Genomic DNA, 22359 nt, shown 5'->3' on the forward strand with positions numbered 1-22359 from the left:
TAAAATTGGTTAAGGGGAGATCCACTCAAAAACAGCTCAGTAGAGAAAACATTGCTTTTGTAATATATGAACCCCTCCTTCAGATTTGAGTTGAGTAAGTTGGGGTTGTTTCGGTTGGAGGGCTAGCCATACCAAAGCATCTGCACCAAGCATAGTCATGAATAAGAAGATGTAATGTAATCCTCAATTCAGTGCTAAGGTTTTCATCTTTATTTGTCATGTAAAGCAGTTCTATTCAGTAGGTCAATGACATACTGAAATTAGAGAACAGCAAAATAAGAGGACTATTTTATCTTCAGTATGATGCAAATCTGATTGTATTCCAAGGTCTTTTGAAAAATTATGTGTATAAAGTATTCAATTTACACTTTTGGTGTTGTTTTATTTTTTCTTAGGATTATTGTTTGCTTGGCTACCAGTGTATCTTACCAGTGGGTTAACTGATACACAAGTCTGATGACAATGGGGTTGATATGATATGAGCCATAGAAAAAGAGAACATAAGATATGGTATCTTGTGGGATGATGTTTGTCTGACACAGAAAACTGGCCTCATCTTGTTATTATCTAGGTCCATGAGTGATAAATCTGAAAATGACATACCATTTGATAACCAGGAAACCAGTGTGACCTACAAACATTTTTGAACAATTTTTATAAGTAAAAAGACCAAAAATTAAATCCTTTCTCCTTTTATGCCACAGATTTTTTTGGAAAGTTCAAACCCTGGTCTTGCAAGAATAAATATTTGCAGGATAGAACCAAGACTTACTGGACAAAACAGCAATGCAATGGCTAGATTCAGGCAATTTGTTTGACTGTCCTTTGGCTGAAAAATTTCTGGGCATACTCAATATTAACCTGTCATTATATTCAATCCAGCACATTTTCACTAGGCCTAATATCTACCAATATATAGCGCAAATTCAAGCACATTTGTTTCTAACAGTGCTAAAATTGAAATGTGACAAAAGTTATTTTTGAAATTATGTTTCTGTTTTATGCATGTATTGCTGTGGTTTTGGAGTTTAAAAGCAAGATTACTTTGCAGCAAATGAACATTTCATTTTCCCATTTTACATGTATATAAAATGTTTGCCTGCTGTAAAGCTATACTCAGATATACCAGTATTTATCATGTTGTTCATTATAATCAGCTTAGTACCAGAAGCTGTAAATCAATAAATGTTATTGTACACACACTGGATCGTACACCAGCTGACTCAAGTGTTTATATTATAGTTAGACATATTTATACCCTCTTTAGGGTTTACAAATAAACATCTTAAATTTGAAGTTTCCTTATCTCCTTACATGCAGGATATCCTACAGTTCTATATGGTTAAACTTTCACTTAATATAGGTCACTTAAATTAGGTGTAATTTAGCTTGCTTGAGATCTTGAGGTTTTTTTGTAATTGAGCTTTCATTAGGTGAAAACCTTACTCACTTATTTTGGTGCATTTGATTAGCTGTCCAGCTGTCTTGAGGGTTTATGGAATTAAACTTTCTGTACTTTAAATCCAAAGATTATAGACCCATCATAAATGTTATTTAGCTTGAGGTCAGTTGCACTGGATTAAGCTAGAATATTCAGATATTTTTTTTTAATTTATATTATTCAACTTGACTTTATATAAGGCAGTAGCATACAACCAAAGATTACATACCAACTGAGGTGGTAGACGTGGTATAGAGATGTCTAATTCAGTATACCTAGTGTTGCTTAAAAAGTTCTGTCTGTAATACGATTCTTGGGAATATTCATTGGTCACATTTCCAAAACTGGACATCTAGATTCATCTCATTCTCTGTACAACCACACCACCTCAGTAATTTGTAAAGTTCCTCACATTACAGTAATCACTTTCTGGTATTAGTACAGTTATACATGTAATTCAGCCTATTAAGTGTCTATATATACCCTAGTAATATATCAAACATTCAATCAATCTGATGAACCACATTTTTTGCGCAGAGACATACAACATATTTATAGTCATACAATGCAAATGTGATATACAATATTTGCAGTTATATAGATCAACTTCTATAGTACCAGGGATTGTTACACATTGAGGTATTTAAAGGTCAAACTTCAAGTTTTTATAGACCAGGGTACATGAAGAAACATTAAAATCTTCTTCACTTAGAGGTACAATAGTACTATTCTTCTTCTGGAACCATTATCAAGGGTGTGTTTGATTGCTCCATTTGAACAATATATACAGGTACAAGTCATAATTCCCCAAGTATAAGACATAATTTGTTTACCAAGGTAAATATGTCTTGATGATAGAACTGTAATTACAGTTTGACGCTAATGATACAAGAAATAACAACATGTAACAAGGATAGTATAAAGACTGACAGTGGAACTGAAGTTACTGTAACAATGCTATGATTGATTAGGGGTTTTGGCCTCTGATGACCTTTGAACAACATTTGGTTTATGAGTATATTACTTTGGTAATGGAGGATCACCTTCACTACCAACAGTCTCATGTCCAATAGATCACAGGTGTTTCCTTAGAAATAGCAAATATGATATGAAAATTTGTTAAGAGTTGTACAATTAGACATGAAATCATATATTTTGGGGGATCCAGAAATTCTGAAGAGGGGTATGGTTGGGGCAATATTTATTAGGGAACCCATACCAGTGATGCTCGATTCGTTTCCTGTATAATTATCCAAACATTTCAAGCATTAGAGTAGCCCAGCCCCCTGGATCCACCTCTATTATTTCTGTTATGTTGTGGGCAATATAAGTTTTAAGTCTGTTTGTCATTCATATATTGGTCCATCATTCATCAGCCATCATCAGGTCATTGGCGACCTACTCTCATCATTCCAAAGACTGGGTACGCAGAGAAAGTGTTGTCTTAATTCATCAGCCATCATCAGGTCATTGGCGAGCTACTCTCATCATTCCAAAATGGGTACCCAGAAAAAGTATCGTCTTATTTCATCAGCCATCATCAGGTCATTGGCGAACTACTCTCATCATTCCAAAGACTGGGTACTCAGAAAAAGTATTATCTTATCATTTTCATATACATTGTACATTTCATTATACTGTAAAGGTATTAATTTTTGCTAATTCTGACTAGTAAGTATATTCACCCGTATCAATTTTTGCTGATTCTGTCTAGTAAGTATATTCACGGGTATCAATTTTTGCGGATTCAAAAAATGATCAGCATTATACAGTTATACAATTTGGGGTGTACCATTTTTTGTGGCTTTCAGTCCACCAAAAATATAATGAAAATTAGTATGTTTAAAGTATTTTTACCTGAAATTAACAATAAATATTACAACATAGGTTACTGGTATATAAAGTTTAAATAGGTTACTGGTATATAAAGTTTAATCATCAAAATCAGTTTCATGTTATATGCTTGTGAAATTCATATGATGCTTGGTTCTAAGAAATCTATTTTTATTGTAACTTTAGTATCAAACTAAATACACGTGTTAAAATGAATTCAGAAAGACCTGCCATTTTTTGTTGGTTTTCTGAGTTAGTATCAAATTGAATGCACAGGTAAAATGAATTCAGAAAGAACTGCCAATTTGTTGGTTTTCTGACTCAATATCAAATTGAATACATAAGTTAAAATGAATTCAAAGAGACCTGCCATTTTGTTTTTTTTCAGGCTAGATAGTGACAAGAGAAAGACATCGATGACAGGTTAACAAATGTCATGATAGTACTATTAGTTCAGGCTGTTTTTCTTGGCATATCTTACTACACTTTAAAAAGAGATAATGATCCATTTTAACAAGAGACAGATAACTATTGTATTAATTTCCATTTTAGATATTTGATTTCTTCCTCCAAGGTCCAATTATCGTCTTTTAATATCAGTATGTATCTTTAGAAGCTGACATTTTCTTTCCTTTGTCTTTAGATTGATTATCTGTAGAAGAAATGTCAGGGTGTATGATTATCTGAAATTATTTTACTTATCTACAGTATTGTATGAAGGAACAAGATCAAGACAACCATAAAATCAATCTTTCTTTAGATCAAACAGATAGAAAAGTTATAAAGGATCTTCTATTTTTTGTGGAAAAAAAATCGGCCAATCAGAAAAAGTCATTATGAAATTTTAGTTTTAATGCATCCATTGCATTTTTCTTCTCAATATTTATCAATCATGGACTTTTAACCAAGTCAGTATGTGATATACTGATCTATTCTGATTATATTGGCCGAGGACGAAGTCTGAGGTCAATGTAATCTAACAAGTCCACATATCATGTATTGACTGAATGAAAGATTACATATGTAAATAGTGTATTATATATAGGAATGGCCTTTAATTTTGTATTTCGTAAGATTGCTAAATGCCATTGAAAATAAAAATAAATCAATAACATGTTTTGTTTTAAAAAAATGTAGCATATTTTGGATTTGTAAATAGTAAAATAGTGTCAATGTGCTTAAAAATAGAAACAAGACTTCAGGTACGTTGAATATTCTTTGAATCATGTGATCATAAAAACCAATAAAAAGGAGGAAGATTATACCATATGTAATATTAGCTGTTATGTTATGGTAGGCTTATGACATTTTTGTGTGAAACAGTTCGGTAATTCATGCCAATTTTTTTTGTTAAAAACATATCAATAATAGAAAGAGTGATGACTACATTTTACTAATTTATATATTACACTTTAAAAAAAAAAATAACACTGGGTCTGGAAGAAAGTTACAGTAGATTTTAATTTCTGCTGCTTTTTACATAGTATGTTGCCACTTTCCAATGCTAATTTTTTTGGTATAATTTGACTGCTGGAGAAACTATTGGATGGACATTTTTACAGTAACTTTGTTTTATTATAAAATTGTCCCATTCAAAAGAATTAGAAACAAAAAATGAAGAACACCACTACGCTAAAAACAAATTGGAAATATGTAGACATTTTACAAAGTTAGCTAAGTTATTATGGAAACGTTAGCAGGACTAAATTTTACAAAGTAGTAGTTTATAAATATAAACAATAGTTTTATTTAAACTGGGATTATTTAAAAAAAAAAAATAAACAGATTTTTGATGTTGCCTTTCTATTTACTTCAGATCTTTCCAAATATATTCCCTCAAGTTTTTCTTCCGAAGATCATCTCGTTTAAGCTAATGAAATGAAAAACAAGCGACTAACCCACTACAACATCCATATTGTACGAAATGACAGAACTTAGCTTTTTTCTATGAAATCAATCACTATCCAATACTCTTTTATTTCCATAATGGGCTACAAAAATGTATCAAGTCAGTGCTTTGCTTCATTGCATATAGATCAAATATTTTTATTTTTTACAGCACATACAATGATGATCTTCAGAAGAAAGAGTTGGTACCAGTACCACCTGTTGAACTTCCTTAGGTAGTTAACGAGAAAGAGAGATTTAAACTTTCTTTCAAAAACGATTGAATGTTAGTTCTCCATCTTATTTAACACCCCAAGGAAGTTCATGGCATGATTGTTATTTAATCAGTGAAAAACCTACTATATTCCATTAACATTAACATTGTATTTGCTGTAAGTGTAAACTGATACAATATCAGATCGCATCAGTTTAGAATTGGGTTTTGATACTTCTAAACAAAAAACATAATTAAGTGATGTAATGTTAGAATGATGATACCTTTGATAATTTCTTGTGATGACTTGGAACTTATTTCTGTGCTTTGCTACTATGAATAGCCACTATATATGAATAAATAACATTTTCTGTCTGATCATGTTAAGATTTGCATTGACTCTTTCATTCAATGAAGAAGGGATAACACCATTTTTGAATGTTCTATATGTACACTGTTATGAAATGATTATTCAAAAATATACTGTATAGGCAAACTTTTTTGGGAGGTTCATTATTTTTCGAGGTTCATAAAAATGGGCATTTAAAAGATTTACATTAAATACTTCTCTTTAATAGATACTCTGGGACTCTTCAATAAAATACCACTAGAAGTAGTACTTCAATTTTGGAGGGAATGAAATTCACATTGGATACATTGTAGTATGGTGGATGTCTTGCAAGGACCTAGAACTGCTTTCCCTTTTGAAACACCTGAGTTCATCCCCCTTTTTTTGGTAGGGTTATGCTGTTTGTCTCTGTGTGTATTTTAGTTTTTGTCTTTGTCGTTGTTTGTCTCTGTCAGTTAGCTTGTTCTCAAATGCATTTTATTCCATTTTCATTGGTACATCTTTATTTTCAATTTACCTTTTTTATGATAATACAAATGAAAAATACCCTTGGTATGGTTTACTATGTCGCGCCAAATAGAGCATAAGTTAAATGTCATTGTTACTTATTCACATGACACAGACTCTAATTCGGAACTCCTCTGATAAGTATTTTTTCCCTTGATTTTTTTGCCTCCTTGTGTTTTGGGACCTGATACAGTCTTTCTTTTAGCCTCAAGATAAACGTCAGCAGAAATATCCACAAGAAAAAAAAAAGACTGCAGAAGTCCATTTAATCTGCATATACTGTAATTATGTAAGCAGAAACTAATGTTTTATATAGAATTTCTAAAAAAAAACAAGCCATTATTTATTGTAATTATCAGAGTCAAATATTTCTAATTGAACGATATAGATATTTTTATCTGTTGATAAGACAGAATTATTCTGATAATGAATCTTGCCTCTGTCTTGGAATTGATTTTTTTTATGTATTAAGCCCATTTTTGAACCAGGTAACATGATTCATTGGAAAACACTTCTCAGTTTGATGATGCATTGAACACATTTCATGTAAAAAGATGTTTTTTTATCGTTTTTCAATTGCTCTTACTGCCTTATATTTCTATCTCAGACTACTGTCGTTATACTAAAAAATATCAGCAATTCCCAAACGACAATATTTTATCAAATTGACTATGAGGTTGCTGACAAACAGATTCTGATGTGGCGTGACACATTCGCTTTGTAAACAAAGGAGATTTCTAAATAGCGTAAAACCATACTAGCACTTGCACAATCATTGTAATGAACAGGTCACTTTTCATTGTAATCATTTACTAATTATGAAAACAACAAAGTCATGATGCTTTTTAAGAAATGCCTCTATTCTATTACGATCTTAGCGTACTTTAAGATAAAGCCCGGCATCCAGGAGTTGTTTCTTAAATAATATTATTTTTTAGACAGAAAATCACAACCTGTACTAACTGCTCATCAGTGCTGTCTTGATTTCAAAACTGCCTTTATAATTATATATATCAGAAGTCAGTGGTGGATACTTCTACTTACTTACTGACTCTAGATTTTTTCTTCAGGAAAAATGAAGGAAAAAGGAATCATTGTCAAACCCTTTAGCCAATGAATGCCCTGTTATAGTTGAGTTGGCTGTCTCTAAAAAACTCTGCTGCCAACCAATCATTAATGTACATTGGTATTATTTATCAGTAACTTTAATTGTTTTCCATTGATTTTACTCTTAATATTTTTTTATCTCATGCTGTAGCAATTTCAAATGATAATATTAGGTCAAATCGACTGTGACATCACTAATAAACAGAGTAAAGCCAATTTTGAATGTTTGACAGATCACATTTCGCCCTAGCAGACTCACTGTTATGTTTTCTGTCTTTAACTTCAAAACTACCATTGTTCTGTATGCATATACAATTGTGGACTGAAAATATGTTTGTAACAGCTTTCTTGACTGGGACTAATCTACTTTAAATCAACCTATATATTGATGTCACTGAGCACATTATCACATTACATAACCATGAAGTAATTAATGTATAAGAGTGACATCTTGTCAAACTGTATATACCTTTAGAAGTACTCTATTATTTGGATTTTGATTAGCTTTGTTCACAAATACATTTTAACATAAATCAAAGAAAATATGAATATTAATTATAAAATAAATTGTGAGCTTTTATAGAATTATTGGGATTACATATTTGGTAGTAAATCTCAATGTTACTTGTTAGTCAATTATACTGAAAAAAGCATTGCTCAGTACATTTTTTTGCAATACTTAGGCAGCAATCATTTGATTTCTTTAGAGGGTTAAGATGAAATTTTTCGTCCTATATTATTTTTGATACCACTCCAAACAAAGTCTGTAATGCAAACATTATAATGAAGTCTATCACTATTTCTGAAGGAAATACTGTATGATATTGAGTGTTTTGCAGTAAGCTGAATAAATACTTAAGTGTTATTGCTGAAACTATAAGAATATCTATTTTGGTAGTTACTAATGGTTGGATGTTTCAAGGTCAAAGGTCAGTGTTACTAAAAGAATGTTACCCAATACAAATTGTTTTTAGATATGTCAACCTTGGTTCACTATCCATTAATTAAGTCATGTAATGCTAAATGTAAAAAGCTTTTCCAGATTATTAAAGAGGCAGGAAAGAAGCAAAAACAACCATGATAATTAAGATTAGATATTTTTTACTTGGTTGTATTGATCAAGGTCTCTCCAGTAACTTATCCTGGAATTACAGGAAGAAGGTATGGGAGTGACGGAACTTATTTGATGGAGCAGGTCTTTTACAGCTAAGCCATGGCAGTTTAATTATTTGTATTGTTGGTCATTAGCTCCAGCAGGAAGGCTAATGTAATTATTACATTAGTTATTTACTATGGTTAAGTTTCTATGAAAGATTGATGAGAATTTGAGCTGGATTTCCTTCTTTCCTAGTGGTATTTTTTTTTTTTGAGAGAAAAAAGGTCAACTGTAAAAACAGTGAAATCATTATCAATAAAGGCACTTCTTTGAATATATTTTTAATGTTATGTTGCTACAAGATTGAAGTCATCACTACAAAATTTTTATGGTCTTCGTGTGGATTGTTACAGTGTATTCTTCTGCACCATGAGAACCGATTTGTTCAATGTGTCATAGTTTTCCTTTACTCTTCCATCTATCCTCTATTTGACTTTTTATAAGCAGCTCAGCGGGTGTTCCTGAAAAAGCATGGGATGCTTACCCTACCAGTGCACCTGCTTTATGCACCCAGTTGTGTTGCTTGTTTACCTTTGTTACTTTGTATATATTATTTTGATTAGTTTATGTTCTTCGTTTGTGTATGTCTGTTTTCCATGTCTGGTCTATGTCCCTGGATTACATTCTTTTGATTTCTGCTAGAGTCTTGGTTCCCTAATGATTACTCTTTCTTTGTGTAGGTTCGGTTGATGGGGCAATTTTCAAATACTTGTAATTAGATTAAGTACCTTGGTAATTAAATGCAAACTAGTCCAGAATCAAACTATTTAAAATTGTTTAGAACAGTTTATTGTACTGAAACTCCATAGGGAGCCATGAACATGCAATGAAACTGCATAAAATATTGTATGAAAGTCAAACTGTCCTTTAGTCAGAGCTAATTGATTCTTTGTAGAGTAAAACTGGCAATGAACATTTTCATGTATTGATAAATTAATGTCTCTATAGAGTTAGGAATCTGTGTAGTTTTATGAGATAGTATGCTGCAAATATTGCAAAGGAAAACTTCATTGTTTATGGTCATATAAGTATACTCCACTTAAAATTGTTAAATGGATTCGAATGAAACTTTATGCAGTGGTAAAACATTATGCTTTTATCTGCATGCTGATTATCTTTAATGTATCAATTTTCATGGTTACTAATTTTCACGGATTCTGTCAAATGAACATATTTGCAGTTTCAAAAATATTGTTAGTATGGTGTTAAAATCCTTTTCGCAGGTACAATTTTATGTGGCTGTCTGACCACTGCAAAAACAGTGAGAATTAATTAACTGTGAAAATTAATATGTTTACAGTAGTTAAGTACAGTTTCTTTAAATCTGATTTAACACACCTTGGTTCAGTATTTTTTTGTACCTTTATTTATGAAGATATTTATACTGATAAATAGAAACAATTACTATCTTTAAAAAAAAACCATAGCCGACACAGTAAAATCTTGTTCTTTTTACAAATATTTTTCAATTTTTCATTCAATGAAATAACACATGCCACGCAATTTCAATTTTCTATTCAGTTTTTTCTAACACCACTGAGTTATCATTATTTGGCCAATCGGGAAACAGATTTTCAATCAGGTGACTTGAATAGAGGAGTATCTTTTAAGGTCAAAGGGTAAAAAGCAAAACTATACTGACTATGTGGGAAAAATGGATATTTTTGGTTTTGGACAGTGCTTTTCCCTGATGGATATTAACAGTTTGTATTTTGCTATGAAATGCTACTCCCATAATTTTGTCCGTCAGTATGTTTATGCATACTTAATACATATCAAACATCATTGACACATAGGTTGAAATGGGAGTATTTTAATAAATAAATAATACTTGACTTTTTTTTTTTTCTTATGATTTTCTGTATTTCTGCATTGCAGATTGAATCATATATTGGATTATGTCAAATCTAGCTATACACAAAGGTTCAAATATGCACTGGTCTGAGGTCCAGGACCTCCAGTTTCAGACACTGGACCATTGAAATTTCATTGATCTGAGTCCTTGACCTGCAATATTTACATTAACTTTCATTGAGGATCTTTCCTTGTCTTCTGATAGGCCTTTCATTCAAGATGCCAAATTTAGTCCTGAACATTTAAGTACTTCTGTGTCAAAGAATCAGGCAAAATGTGCCTAAGGTGTGACACATGAAGGGAAAAAACAGATTATATTGCATTGACCAAGTATTTATACCCTATAACCTCTAGAAATAACCATCAAAGTGTATGTAAAATTTGCCTTTTTAAGATATTGATAGGTCAAATTTAGTTGAAATGTACTATGGAAAAATGGCAGGAAAATTTTCACACACTTTCTTATATAAACAGTAAAAAAATATCTACTTCATAGATGCTACAGGGTAAATTTAAGTAGCTTTTCAGTTGTTTTCTAGATGTATTGAATACATTTAAGGCAAAAAAAATCAAAGAGAAATATGATGTGCCACCGATTGCCTGATTCTTACACAGAATGGTACTTAACTCAAGTAAAATTGAACTCCTGTGTTCACTAAGTAGTAATATACTACCCAACCAGCCTTTACCTCTATAACTACCTAATACTATGCTTTTTTTGTTTTCAGGTAAGTGAAAATAATAGCAATGATAAAAAGACAGAAAGGTAGGAATGCAGTGTGATTGTCACATGTCATTTTTGGGATGCTCTCTGTTAAATTGTTCTAAATTAACAGGTAGGCAAATTACACCACATTCATTGAATAGCAATATTTCCATTATGGAAGCTCCTCTAATGAAATGAAAAGCAACCCCCTCAATAGATGCTTTTATAGTCCATTTTATGTTTTGATTACATATAATGGATATGTGCATTGACTGATTTCAGTTAAATTGATTCAAATAAGCAGTATGGTTCTTCCTAATCCGATCTGATGGACTCTCAGATTTAGGAGTCTTTATACTCTACCCATCCTTTAGCCTTTTATCTTATATGTATAAATTATAGGTATAGTGTAGATCTGTCCTGCTCTGATATCTATATAAGACTTTCATAAATCTATTTAGAAATGGCATCTTTCTGCAAAACAATGCAATTTTATATTTGGACTTTATTCCTGTCAATAAGCTTGTCAACAATAAAATTATTGCAATGTAACTCAGGCAATGCAGTAATAAAAGTTATACAAATAGACTTATTTACACAGCTAGGAGGCTGATTGTAGAAGTAAATCAAATAAAGTATGTATTGATAACTGTATAAAATAAGGTTAATAGTGTGTTATAAAGTTTTCTCTCTCTGTTTGGGATAGGGAATTTAATTATTTTTTTCTTTTCGATCCTAAATCAGATTGATGCGAGTTAATTCCAGAAATTCTTTTGATTTATAATTGTTTCTTAGAGGATTTCAACTGAAATATGGCCATAATTGTATTATGTAGTACCCAATTCATTTTGAATGTTCTTTGAGTAATTGAAAAAACACTAAGTGTCAATTGAAAATTTGCCCACATGCTCCATATTTGCTGTAAAGTTACTTTTATTATTTTTTTTTTTCTCTGAACAAAATTCTTCAGGTACACGTACATCAACAAAACTGAAATATCTTTCTTATGCCTTTGTAGCCTTTTATGCAGACAAGTTTTATGTCTGTCCATCTGTTCATATCCTTTAAGTTAGGGTAAATAAATGGGAACACATTATTGATTATAGGTTCAGCATGGTGGGTTGTACAGTAAGTGTAACTTTTATTGTAGTCACACATCAACTTCCTGTTTATCAGATAGGCTGGAGGCATCCATGTCTAGTGGACACATTGCAGTCTGAGCTTTAAGCCAATTGCCCATCCACGTCATGAGTCTCAGTCTGATAAAAATTAATTGAGGTGTATGGAAATTCAATTCATATTTGGTTACTTGTTAAGTAAAGATGTTAAAATTTATTATTTGGGCTAGTAGCTAAGATAGTTATAGCACAGACTGGACACATTTCTTCCTATAAAACAACTGAGAATTTTTGTATTTAGTGCTTTTAGCAGAAATAGAGAATTGAACATTGATCAGTATTTTTCTTTTTTGTCCATCATGCCAAATCCATAGGTATTTAAAATCAAGCCAAACTTTTCTTCTTGGTAGCTGTGAAATTAGGTGAATTTGTTCAATGTGTTGATGTTGATCTGGAATTCTTTTTTGTATACATCAGTTGATTTCATCAGTTGTTAGGGTTCTCTGTTTCTATAATAACAAATAACAGCTCAAGGATAAACAATGCTTTGATCAAGTTTCAACTACTGTACAATATTGATAGTAGTTATTGATACACAAGAGATGCCTTCAATTGAGCATGCTAGGTATGTTTTGTTAAGGTGGAAAAACTGAAGTAATAATAATTATTGTTCAGTTTTTTGTTTCTTACAAATGAACTCTTTGCATATGAATTTGATTTCTTTTAGATACAAATCAGATTATTAAACATAAGTACTAAATTCATAAGCCCTGGAATTCAGCTTCAGCTCAAACCCCAACATATTGAACAGCAGTTTCTCAGTGCTTGATGACACCTTGTCCCTTCCACGATGGCTCTTTTTCTTATTTGGTCAAATAATTAATGACATGGTACTCTTTTAACTTCTTTTTGTCAAGCATTAAAAGATTTTAAAGTCTCAAATTAACTTCACTCTGAGTAATTTATGTAACTGAAATTCTTCTGTGACATCCAAGTATTGGTTAAAATCTAGTGTCTGTCCAATACTACTTTTTCGACTGACTCAGGTCAAAGTTCATTAGAGGTATTGGGCCGGCTGCTCTTTTTACCTGTTTGGTCAAATTGATGATATGGTACATTTTAAAACTTTTTCATGGTGACCCTTAAGAGTTTGCCTTGTAATGCAAGTCCTACTCCATGTTAAAAGCTATAGATGCTCTCCTTTAGTATTTTCCTAGTATATGGTTCTTGTCTGACAGACATTTCTACTGGATCACTGTTAATAGTCATGCAGTCTTCTATGTTCTTAAGTACTGGTATCTGTAAGAATCAGGCAAAATTGAAAAATAAAGAATCATGCTCTGAAAAACACATGAAATAAAGAATCATGCTTAGAAAAACACACAAATAATCATGCTCTGAAAAACACACAAAATGAAGAATCATGCTTAGAAAAACACACGAAATAAAGAATTATGCTTAGAAAAACACACAAAATAAAGAATCATGCTCTGAAAAACACACGAAATAAAGAAGCATGCTCCGAAAAACACATGAAATAAAGAATTGTGCTTAGAAAAATACACGAAATAAAGAATCATGCTCAGAAAAACACACAAAATAAAAAATCATGCTCTGAAAAAACACAAGAATTTGACAATATGGGCACATTGTTTATGGTCTAGTAGACTAATTGACAGTTTGTTCAGCTTAGAAGTGTCGGAGGATGCAGATAAGTGAGTTCAAAGTTACAATAGTATGATGGGTGAAACTTTGATGATGAAATTGCAATGCACTTCATATAATTTATACCTCAATTTTATGACACTTGAAAAAAAGAAATGAATGCCATTTCTGCATTTCAGGGTAACAGTTTTTTTTTTTTCACCATGATTTTTGCATATAGAATAGGACTTGATGACATCACTTCTCTTTAGTGGCTAGTCTCATTTTGATACTCGGTAAAGCAATTTTACTTAACCTATGTTTACCTTCATCTGCCAAACTTTCAATTGTAGTTACATTTTTAAAAGCAGGATGTTTCTATTTTTCAGAAAATTTCACATGAACTTTGTGCAGTATAAAAGTGTTTACACTTGCAGTTTGTTTACATTCTAAAGGGTTTTACAGGAGGAAACCATTTTACCATATGTTTGTGTAGACCTCTGTAATCTCTTGAATAAAGCCTCTTTCATCTTCACATCTGGTTCAGTATTTCTGTTTGTATCAAATTATATTAGATTCTGATTCTGTTTTGGGTTATGAATATATTCTATGGATATGAATCATTTTAGTAGGCATTTATTTATAGATTAATTTTCCCTTACTTTTTGTATAAAACCACATTTATTACATTTATTATCTTCCTTTGATGAAAGAGAAGGTTACATGTATAGTTACATATGGCGTCTGTAAGTAACTCTTTTCTATGAAGGAGACATTGACCCTAAAAGTAGAAGCATATTGCTGATGAACCTACAGAAAGATATTTAACATGGTATTTTGGTGGGATTTCTGCTCTGATAGATCTATATTTTGGTGTTTGGTAATTAGCTTTGATGTGTTCTGTGACAGCGGAATGCTAAACATTAGACAATTTATACATATTTATCTGGCTTGATTACTTGTACCTGTAGACTGGCAGAGTTCCACTGCTTTTTGTAGCATTTGTCCTGAGATACCTATCTAATAATTTTGTGGTTTAAACACATTCTTTAATTTCTCATTCAACTTAATCAAAGTAGGGATATGTCTTCAACTTGCAGAAGAACATTATTTGTTTTTATTGCAGAACTTCATGCTTTAAGTGTAACTTTTTGTAAGAATCTGGCAAAATGGGAAAAATCAGAACATTGCATGTTGAAAACTCACTAACAATAAAATATCACTCAAGGATGCTTTCTCTATTAGAAAAGACCATTTTTTTTATATCTGTATCACTGGCTTTGCTCAGAATTTTTTAAATAGAATGTTAGAAAAATGAAGTTAAAGGCAGAGTTATCTACCCTTGAAATGTTCTTTTTCAGTGCATTTCAATGAATTACAACTCAATTTGCCGAAGTGATATTTTGGTTTTTTTTTCTTCTTGTCTTCTTTCCTTGACTCTGAAGGTGCAAATAATCAAATTGAACTTTTGACATTGTGGATTTGCCATACCATTTTTCACCCACTTCCTGATTCTTACAGAGACTGACACCTAATAAAGAAATGGACTAATGGGAATCGTGAATTCTGCTTTAGATTTATCTTGATCATGTATCTTCTATTACTGTTTTATACAAGATACTTAATTTTCAGTTAGTTTATTATGAATTCTATTATCAGTTTAAAACAAGCACTTTAAGTTTGATTATGTTTTCTGTGTTTTGATGCAAAATTTACATTTGCAAATATTGTAAACATCATTTTAGTAGCCCTGATAAGTTTTGAAGATACTTGTTCACTCAAATAAGCTGTGGTGTTTATGTTCTAAGGGAGATAATTCAAAAATAACTAAATGCACAGATCATTCTTTGCTGATAGAGGAATTGTAATCCTATTCTAATTGTAACAACTCCTTATATCAACATTGTTATTTTATTTTTTCCTTCTTTCTGTTGTCTCCATATTTGTCGGTCATTGGTTAATTTTGTCTTGGATTTAATGTTGCTTCTGTGAAAACTTATTTTGTCTTGAAGATGAAACTGTTGCTGAAAGAATTTGTTCTTAGTTGACCCACTTGTTGATTTTTTTATAGGTTTTTAGGGAGGGTGAAAATATTTGATCTCTCTTATATTACAAGACCTACTTTATTACGTTAAAATTTGACACATTATCTGCTGTATAATTGGAAAGTATTATACTCGTAGCTAACAAAGTCCATGAGTTTTAGTCACCTTGTCGGTCTGTCTACCCTAATAGAAAAATAAGCTGTCTCGCAAATATTTTTGAGAATGTTGCTGCAAATGAGTTTTCTGGCAAAAATTTGCAGCAACATTGCAGCCAATACTTACAATAACATTGCTGCTATATTTGCAGGAAAGTTGCAGGAAAATGTAATTGTGTACTTACGATTATTATTTGTATGTGTATAAACACACCTGTTTGTGTAGTACACACTCTGTATGTGTATAAAAACACCTGTATGTGTAGTACACACTGTATGTGTATAAAAACACCTGTATGTGTAGTACACACTCTGTCTATATATATATAGAGAGAGAGAGATGAGTAGAAATTGATTATAAGCACACAGAGTGTCCATTGATCATTTAACTATGCAGCAACATTGGCAGCAACATTCTTTTTGCTGAAGGGGTGTCCATCTGCTGAACAAGGATTTTCAGTAATTCTTATATATATTTCTTGCAATATAATAAAGGGAGATAATCTTAGGTAGGGTTTAAGGCTTTATTTGTAGGGTGTCCAATTTGCAAGTTAAAATAAATGTAATAATATATTTATGAATTTTTAATGTAGCTCCTTTTTGTTTACACACTGTATGTGTATAAAAACACCTGTATGTGTAGTACACACTCTGTCTATATATATATAGAGAGAGAGAGATGAGTAGAAATTGATTATAAGCACACAGAGTGTCCATTGATCATTTAACTATGCAGCAACATTGGCAGCAACATTCCTTTTGCTGAAGGGGTGTCCATCTGCTGAACAAGGATTTTCAGTAATTCTTATATATATTTCTTGCAAGATAAAAAATGGAGATAATCTTAGGTAAGGTTTAAGGCTTTATTTGTAGGAAGTCCAATTTGCAAGTTAAAATAAATGTAATAATATATTTATGAATTTTTAATGTAGCTCCTTTTTGTTTGGTGATAGCGGGTGGGCATGCATCAACATTGGTTTCCAGACAATAACTGTAAAAGTTTAATACCAAATTCAAATGAAACTTAGGGATATTGCTACATACCTGATTAGTGAGATCCCTATTAGATTTGGGGAAATTTTGTTTAAAGTCAAGGTCACAATGACAAATTTTTTTTTTAAACTTTTTCCGTAAAATTGAGGTTTCCAGATGATAACTTAATAAGTTTACATCAGATTCAAACCGAACTTTTTGATACTGTTCAATACCAGGAAAGTGCAAACCCAATCTGTTCTTGGGAAATTTCATTCCAGGTCTAGGTCACAGTCATAAAAAAAAAAAATTAGGTTTCCAGATGAGAATTCTTAAGTTCACCTCTGATTCAGACCAAATGTTAGGATATTGTTACATGCTAGATAAGTTAGATAATTGGAAAAGTTTTTGTCAAGGTTAAGGTCAAGTATGCTAAAGAAATTTACATTTTTGTGTAAAAATTAGGATTTTAGGCAATAACATAAAATGTTTACATCTGATTGAAATGGAACTCTGGGATATTTTTACATACCAGTTATATAAAACCACTATCAATTATAGGGGAATTTAGTTGGTAATCAGGGTCACAGTTTTCAAAAAGCGTCATTATTTTCCTGTAAAAATAAAGTTTCTAGACCATAACTCAAAATGTTTGCATCCAACTCAAATGGAACTTTTTGATATTATTACATACCAGGTAAATGAGAACCTTATTGATTTAAAATATCTAAAATATTTCTTCTCTAAAATTGGAATGCAACTTGGCTTATTCACCTTGGTGCATTTTTTTATTTTTTTTGTTATTGAAAGTTTCCGTTTTAGATTTACTTTGATGAGAGTTGCATGGGAACTCTAAGTTTAGGCAATGAGTTCACAAGTTTAGTTTGTTGATTATTCAAGTTAGATGCATACTTTGTATGAATGATAGGTTTAGGTTTTGAATTAAAAGTACATACAGGCCATTTTTTATTAAAACTGACATATGACATAATTATGACCCACTCAATCATTCTCTTGTGTACAAAGTTAGATAACTCTGTCTTGCTTACTCACTTGAATGGAACAGCTGTGAAAACAAGGTGGATTTGATCAGGCTGAAAACAACATGAAGATAAAAGGAGGGCTTTTACCTGAATAAATAAATGATGAGTTCTTCCTGTGCAAATTTGATCTGAAATTAGCTATAAATTCGGAAGAATTGGAATTGACAAAATTTTTAAATTTTTTTAAGAAATAAATATTTGTATTATTCCTCATACTGTATGTATTCAATAAGATTTTTATTTGTTTGCTTTCATGGATATAACTTAAGGTCCATATTAGATATCATGGACCAGTAGGAAATTGGATGGAATACATTCATCAACAGAGTAAAAATGTAAGGTCATAATTTGGAAAGTTGTGTATATTTTTCTCCTTTCTTTCACAAGAAACCACATTTAAAAGGTATAATATAGCAAGTAGTTCATGATACTTAGGGTCAAATTGTAATATATGGACTGGTTAGTTGCCCTCAAGAATTCAATGGACCTCAGCTAACCTGTCTTTATATTGCCATATGACCCTCAGCATCATGTACTCAGCTCAGCCTTGAACTTCAACTAAATGATACTTCCCTATTATGAGTCATGATATGTCCTTGGTTAAAAAGTGTATTTTGAGATTTCCCAAATGTTCACTGAACCATAACCATACTGTAAACATGTGCTTCTAATGATTGCATATCTTTGTTTGACAACTTTCTGGTAGATATTTAAAGGATTTTAGAAGATTATTGGTTTGAAAGCATAAAACCAGGATGTCTGACATGGAAGTGGTAAGAGAGATTTTACATGTGAACTTTTGACCTTCTTTGTTTGGGTCCATATTTTTTGTGGGAAATTCAATTGTAGAAAATAGTCCTGGCTTTGTTTACATTGTATAATCCCACCAGCTATGTCACAATGGTAAATCTGCAACACATCTATTACACAGTAAACATTTTATTTCATGCATTAAATTGTAGGGCTGTATTGTTACCAGCTATAACATTATTTACATTGCCATTATCAGATAATAATGCATGCATTATATATATTGCAATTGTTAAAGTGTGATTTAATTCTTGCTTTTAAAGACCCCACTTTAGGGGTTTTAAAGTTTTGTGTGATGGAGCTCAGATAAAAACAGTTCTATGGTTTAATAAAGTGATGATTTTAGAAAAGTAATTAATATATTATCTATATAACAGATAATCTCTTCATGAACTAATAGACATTAACTGGAATACACATAACATGTACATGAATGAGGGTTGTGACCTAAGCTTTCTGAAATTTCATACAGAAGGAATTTAATCCAGTATTAAATAAAGATATCTATTTTGATGAAATGGACGAGAACAATTGTGGCACAGTAGTAATTGTTTATTTGAAAGAGGGTTTGCTGAAGTGTTTTTGTCAAAGGATCAGTCAGGCCCGAAATTTTAAACTTTCTTTTTTATTGTACTATAATGCCCCAGAGGCTATTGGCCAAATTAACAATTCTTGTCCTCAAGCTGGACATAGAAATATCTAATTGCCATCGTTTACAGAGAGCTTACCAAAATAAACATTTACCTGTGACCACAAGGTGAAGAAATTTTTGAGGTAATGACTTAGAACAAGTTGACATGGGGGTGCTACAGTACTGGTAGTTTGTTTGTAAACATGGACATGGGGAAATAGTTTACGTACATGCATGTACATTTGTGTACTGGCACATTGTTTATCTTTTGTATACTGAGTTGAGTCAAACATGTCTTAGCGAACACCTGTATTTATACAGTAATAACCTGTCTTAAAAGACTTGAATTAAATCATCCAGATGTAGAGCATTCTACTTAAAATTATCCTGTATATAAAGACCACCTGTCTTATGTAACCAATGTTTTGTTCTCTTTTGGAAGGTCACTTATGGCATGTTTCATTGTACATGTACTTTAAACTTATTTGGAATACTTGTTGGCATACAAATATAAATATAAATACATGTACTTCAAGTACCATATCAGCTATTTACTTCCTTCTTTGTATACATGCAGTAGGTAAACAATATGATTTCTGAATTATTGATGAGGTGGTGTAAAACAAAAGGAATCAGAAGTTAAATTACAGTGGAACCTGCTTTAAGTGACCTTTCATTGGAGACCAAATGCATACACTTCATGCACTGAAAGTATTTGTTTAGTTGAAGTAATGCAAAGCAAGTTGTATTTTTGTTTTTAACTTGCTCTGATATTTACATTTACATATGACTATACTTGTATATATTAACCTTAAATGTTCATGATGATGTTGCATCTATAATCAGTCAAATGTTATCTGACTGATTAATAATGTAGTGCTGACCTATTTTTGTTGCTACCAGATGTCAATAATTACTGTTAAGCTGATTTTAAAAGTTTTCTGCATAAGTGCCTGCTAGTGAAAATTTCTGAGAAATCCTGAAAAAACAACCTGGGACAACCCTTGAGAGGTTTTCGAGTTGCTTGAGTAGATGTACACCAGTATAAATTTATGTTAGCTATAACATGCTCTAAAGTTTTAGAGGCTCAGCTAAACCTAAGTAACATTGAATCTCTGTGAAGCTTTTAACCTGCAAGTGCAATCCATCTGTAATTTTAAGTAAATACATGTACATGTAAGTAAAGGACTACAGGGAACAATTATTCAGGCATTGAGGAAATTTAGCTATAAATGGGTAATCAAAATATCAACAGAATGGGAAGGTACTGAAGCATCAATGTAGACAAATAATGTGGAGATCCAAAGACATGATCAAAATAGGGAAAAAATGAAACGACAACATCAAGAATACAAAGAAATAAAAAAACTTGCTACATATGTATATGAACTAACCAAAAAAAAAAAAAATTGAAATTTGTTCAACAGAATGTGATGTTTGCTACAGTTATGCTTAGAATTGATTAGTAAACGAGAGATTTTCTTGAAAATAGTATTAAGACTGAAGTTCTTTCTAACTGGGAAAGATAACTTGTTAATGATCAGGGGTTTACGATTCTTCTTTTATCTATGCACTCTGTTAAACATGTATGCTGATTGATGACAGGGTAACACTGTAATGGATTACTGCAGCGATTACCAGATACACAAAGGAAGAAAAAGCTATTATAGACTGATGGAGAATTGACACCAGTATACATCTCTATGGACTGTTAATGACTGTAAATTACTGTGAAATACTGTATAAATATTTACAGAGTAAATTACTGTTATGCAATTTTATCAATGGATTCACGTTTTTTTTTTATTTTTTTTTATAGATTTTGGGTTCAGGTTTCTGTAAAACAATAATATTCAGTGATATGGTGCGGGTGGTTAAATTTCTGAAGCTTCATAGACTGTAAAAGATTTGAATGAACTGATCTACCATATTCTGGTACAAAATGTAGCTGAAGATGAGGGTTAGAGAGCCATTTCCAGTTTCCTGTTGAAAAATAAAATTAAACCTTTTCTATATGTCTAATTTGAAAGACTTAATAAAAGTCTCACTGTAGAAATGTACAAATACATGTATATACACTATCCATCTGCTGTACGGCTTACTTGTAGAATGATAATGATTAAGGACAGTTCAGGTTATTTCTGGTCATTTTAAGCACTGGAATCTGTGAGAATCAGGCAAAATGGTAAAATAGTGTACCATGCTCTGAAAAAAAAAACCACTAATTTTTCATTTAAGGCATAGTAAATTAATTTGAGATAAATACTGTAATCTGACTGGTTAAAATAATTTTGTTAAATCAATGGATAAAAAATGTTGATACACCCCTATTCAGTTAAATTCAGAGCTACATTACTCATGTTTAAAGATAAAAATATGTTTATTGCACTTCGCGCAATAAACAATATGCACATGGAAAATTTATGTTATTTTTCAATAGACAAAATTTTTATTATTGCCAATTCTTCATTGTTAAGATATATACAAAAGTTAATTTAAGAGGTTAAATAAGTAAAACACATTTGTATTAACTTACTAAGCCCAATTAATGATTATGTAATTAAGTAATCAAGGGAGCTTGTAGCATAAATACAAGAATAAGGAAATCAATTATAACTTTAGTGTTAAGTGGTAGTGTCTTTGAAAAGCAGGCAGGAGGTAATTCATGCATGCCAAAACCCATCAAATTCACTTTTCTTATTCAGAAACAGTTACAGACCACAAAGCTATTCTAAGGAGGATAGATATAGTGTATATGTCAAAGGGACAACAACCCTACTCTGATGAAAATGTCAGCCCATGGCCACATTTTGTAATTTATACATGAAATTGGTACTTTGTAAAAGTTATAATTTTTTATTTGGTTGAGATTTTCTCCAAAATACAG

General features: G+C 31.4%; 1 protein-coding gene across 13 annotated transcripts in view; it reads left to right on the top strand.

Moving 5' to 3' along the window:
• Window positions 1-22359, top strand: part of LOC148603241 (5'-AMP-activated protein kinase subunit gamma-1-like) — a 215845-nt gene that overhangs the window by 74362 nt on the left and 119124 nt on the right. Inside the window, exon 1 of one of the 13 annotated variants that reach the window (XM_088552489.1) lies at window positions 18656-18804. The exons of the other annotated variants lie outside the window; for them this stretch is intronic. Coding sequence (XP_088408615.1) covers window positions 18787-18804 — 18 coding nt within the window. The 5' untranslated portion in view covers window positions 18656-18786. Of the gene's footprint in view, window positions 1-18655; window positions 18805-22359 lie in introns of those variants that run through there. 13 annotated transcript variants of the gene reach the window in all.

Source organism: Perna viridis, chromosome 11 (genome assembly GCF_037379345.1).
Source record: "Perna viridis isolate PV_CMFRI_1.1 ecotype Kerala chromosome 11, ASM3737934v1, whole genome shotgun sequence".
NCBI classification, from domain to species: domain Eukaryota; kingdom Metazoa; phylum Mollusca; class Bivalvia; order Mytilida; family Mytilidae; genus Perna; species Perna viridis.